The sequence below is a fragment of the Staurois parvus genome, unplaced genomic scaffold, assembly GCF_062004578.1.
Source record: "Staurois parvus isolate SC_StPar_1 unplaced genomic scaffold, SC_StPar_1.0 ptg001456l, whole genome shotgun sequence".
Lineage (NCBI taxonomy): Eukaryota > Metazoa > Chordata > Amphibia > Anura > Ranidae > Staurois > Staurois parvus.
Window position 1 is genome coordinate 207,501 of NW_028319252.1, and position 2,627 is coordinate 210,127.

A 2,627-nucleotide genomic window follows, 5' to 3' on the forward strand; every position below is an offset into this window, starting at 1 on the left:
GACGTCTCAGCGGCAGATTTGCACGATTTCACGTAGAATTTCATGTCTGCAGTTTGTTCTAATTTTCTCTCCGTGATGAAATAGCATCGTGGTCAGAACAGCACCAGTTGCACAGCTCCCGAAGTACACAGGACCATGTCTTTTGGCACACTGACTTACAAAGCTCAGTACTCCCTGTGACTGTGCGTGCAGTCTTGTGCTGCCAATCCGTTGGCGTACTAGACTTGAAACCTTTTGACACCACCTTGTATATTTTTAAATGTTCATACGTTTAAATTTAAAAAAAAAAAAACAAAAAACACAGAGAAAATCTATACTACATTTTGTGTCTTAGTGAACTTTTTTTTTATGTATTTTTTTTTTTTTTTAGTAATTTTTTTATTTAGCACAAAATAGCTGAGCTGCTTTCTGCCCTGTGGATGTCTTTGTTGGGGGAGCCTTCTGTCAGCGTCTTATATTCTCCGAGCTTTGATTATGCTTTTTATGAAGTGGTGTTGTTTTTTACAGCGCTCTTCAGTTGGATAGTACAAACGCACAGCAACCTGCAGCTGGAGGGCATACCAAGTGCAAGCCTAATCCATGCAGAAGGTATGCGTTCTCTGAATGCAAGGGCTGGTGACGTGAATGAACATATGTGCGTCTATGTGTCAGGGCCGCCACTGGTCCCCAAAGAGTACATTTCTAGTAGGATACAAGAGATAGATATATATATTAGCCCCTCCCCCTTCTTCCCAGAGATGCTGTTTTCTTATTAAAAAATGTGAAGTTGTACGTACCAAACTGAGCATGCTCCAGTCTATTCAGAAGTGTGTATATATATAATAGTAGAGGGCGGCAGTTTAGCTTCCTGTAGACACTGACTTCATAATCTTTGCTTTCTCTCTCATCTCCTAAAACACAATTAGCGTGCAAGCTGTGAGTAAGTAGCTGAGACTGATTGAAACATCTAATTGAAACATTTTATCATTTTAATAATTGCAATATTTGCAGCATTTTCTTGCCTTTAAAAAAAAAACCAAAACAATAGATTGTTATTATTTTTTAAATTAAATCTCAAAAATTATTTATATATATAAACCAAACACATAGAAATAAATATATATTTATGTTTGGGTTTCCTCTCTCTCTCTCCTCTCTCTTCCCCCCTCCTCTCTCTTCCCCCCTCTCTCTCTCTTCCCCCCTCTCTCTCTCTTCCCCCTCTCTCTCCCCCCTCTCCCCCCTCTCTCTCTCTTCCCCCCCCTCTCTCTCTTCCCCCTCTCTCTCCCCCCTCTCCCCCCTCTCTCTCTCTTCCCCCCCTCTCTCTCTTCTCCCTCCCTCTTCCCCCCCTCTCTCTTCCCCCCCTCTCTCCCCCTCTCCCCCCTCTCTCCTCCCCCATTCCTCTCTCTCTCTCTCTCTCTCTCTCTTTCTCTCTCTCTCCCTCCCTCTCTCTTCCCCCCTCTCTCTCCCCCCTCTCCCCCTCCCCCCCCTCTCTCTTCCCCCTCCCCCCTCTCTCTCTTCCCCCCTCCCCCTTCTCTCTCTTCCCCCTCCCCCTTCTCTCTCTTCCCCCCTCTCTCTTCCCCCTCTCTCTCTTCCCCCCTCTCTCCCCCCTCTCCCCCCTCTCTCCCCTCTCTCTCTCCTCCCCCATTCCTCTCTCTCTTCTCCCCCACCCCCCCTCTCTCTCTCCCCTCCCCCTCTCTCTTCCCCCTCTCTCTCTCTCCCCCCCTCTCTCGCCCCCCTCTCCCCCCTCTCTCTCCTCCCCCATTCCTCTCTCTCTCTTCTCCCCCATTCCCCTCGCTCTTCTCCCCCTCTCCCCCCCCCCTCTCTCTCTCTCTCTCTCTCTATTAAAACATCCAAAAACATTGTATGCCAACTTCAACGTTTTATAGAACACATTAAAGAGGATTTCCGCCCACCACCCCACAGCCCACCCTAAAATTAAAAAAAAACCAATAGATTGCTATTATGTTTTAAATTTAATCTTAAAAATGATTTATATATATATATGGAGTCTGCATGAGTCTGCCAGCGATTGGACATGGGGTGGGAAGGACAGGTTTGAGTCCAGGGTGACACCTAGGACTTTGGCTTGCGAGGTGGGACTGATGGTGGCGTTGTTGGTCGTGATGGAGAGGGTGGGGGGCACGGGCTGGGGGGAAAACTAGGAGTTCAGTTTTGGAGAGGTTCAATTTGAGGAATTGGAGCGACATCCAGTCTGATATGTCGCTCAGTAGGTGGGTGATACGGGCGGAGACTGAAGGGGTGAGGTGGGGGGTGGAGACTGAGGGGGTGAGGTGGGGGGTGGAGAGATAGATTTGCGTGTTATCGGCGTAGAGGTGGTAGTTGAAGCCGTGGGAGTTTATCAGTTTGCCGAGGGAGGAGGTGTAGATGGAGAAGAGAAGAGGCCCGAGGACAGAGCCTTGGGGGACCCCAACAGAGAGGGGGAGTGAGGGGGAGGTGGCAGTGTTATAGGTAACGCTGAAGGAGCATTGGGATAGATAGGAGGAGAGCCAGGAGAGGGCGGAGTCTCTGAGGCCAAGGGAGTGCAGTTTAGTAAGGAGGAGGGGGTGGTGGACTGTGTCGAAGGCCGCGGAGAGGTCAAGGAGTAAGAGGACTGAGTAACGGCCATTAGCTTTGGCGGTTAGCAGGCC

General features: G+C 49.0%; 1 protein-coding gene across 1 annotated transcript in view; it reads left to right on the plus strand.

Annotated features, from left to right (window-relative positions):
* The window catches only part of LOC149435879 (adhesion G protein-coupled receptor B1-like), a 160,108-nt gene extending 159,474 nt beyond the window's left edge, over positions 1-634 (plus strand). The window contains exon 10 of the mRNA XM_089662335.1: positions 508-634. Within this exon, the coding sequence (XP_089518461.1) occupies positions 508-619 (112 nt within the window). The 3' untranslated portion in view covers positions 620-634. The remainder of the gene's footprint in view (positions 1-507) is intronic.
* Positions 635-2,627: the final 1,993 nt, after the last annotated feature.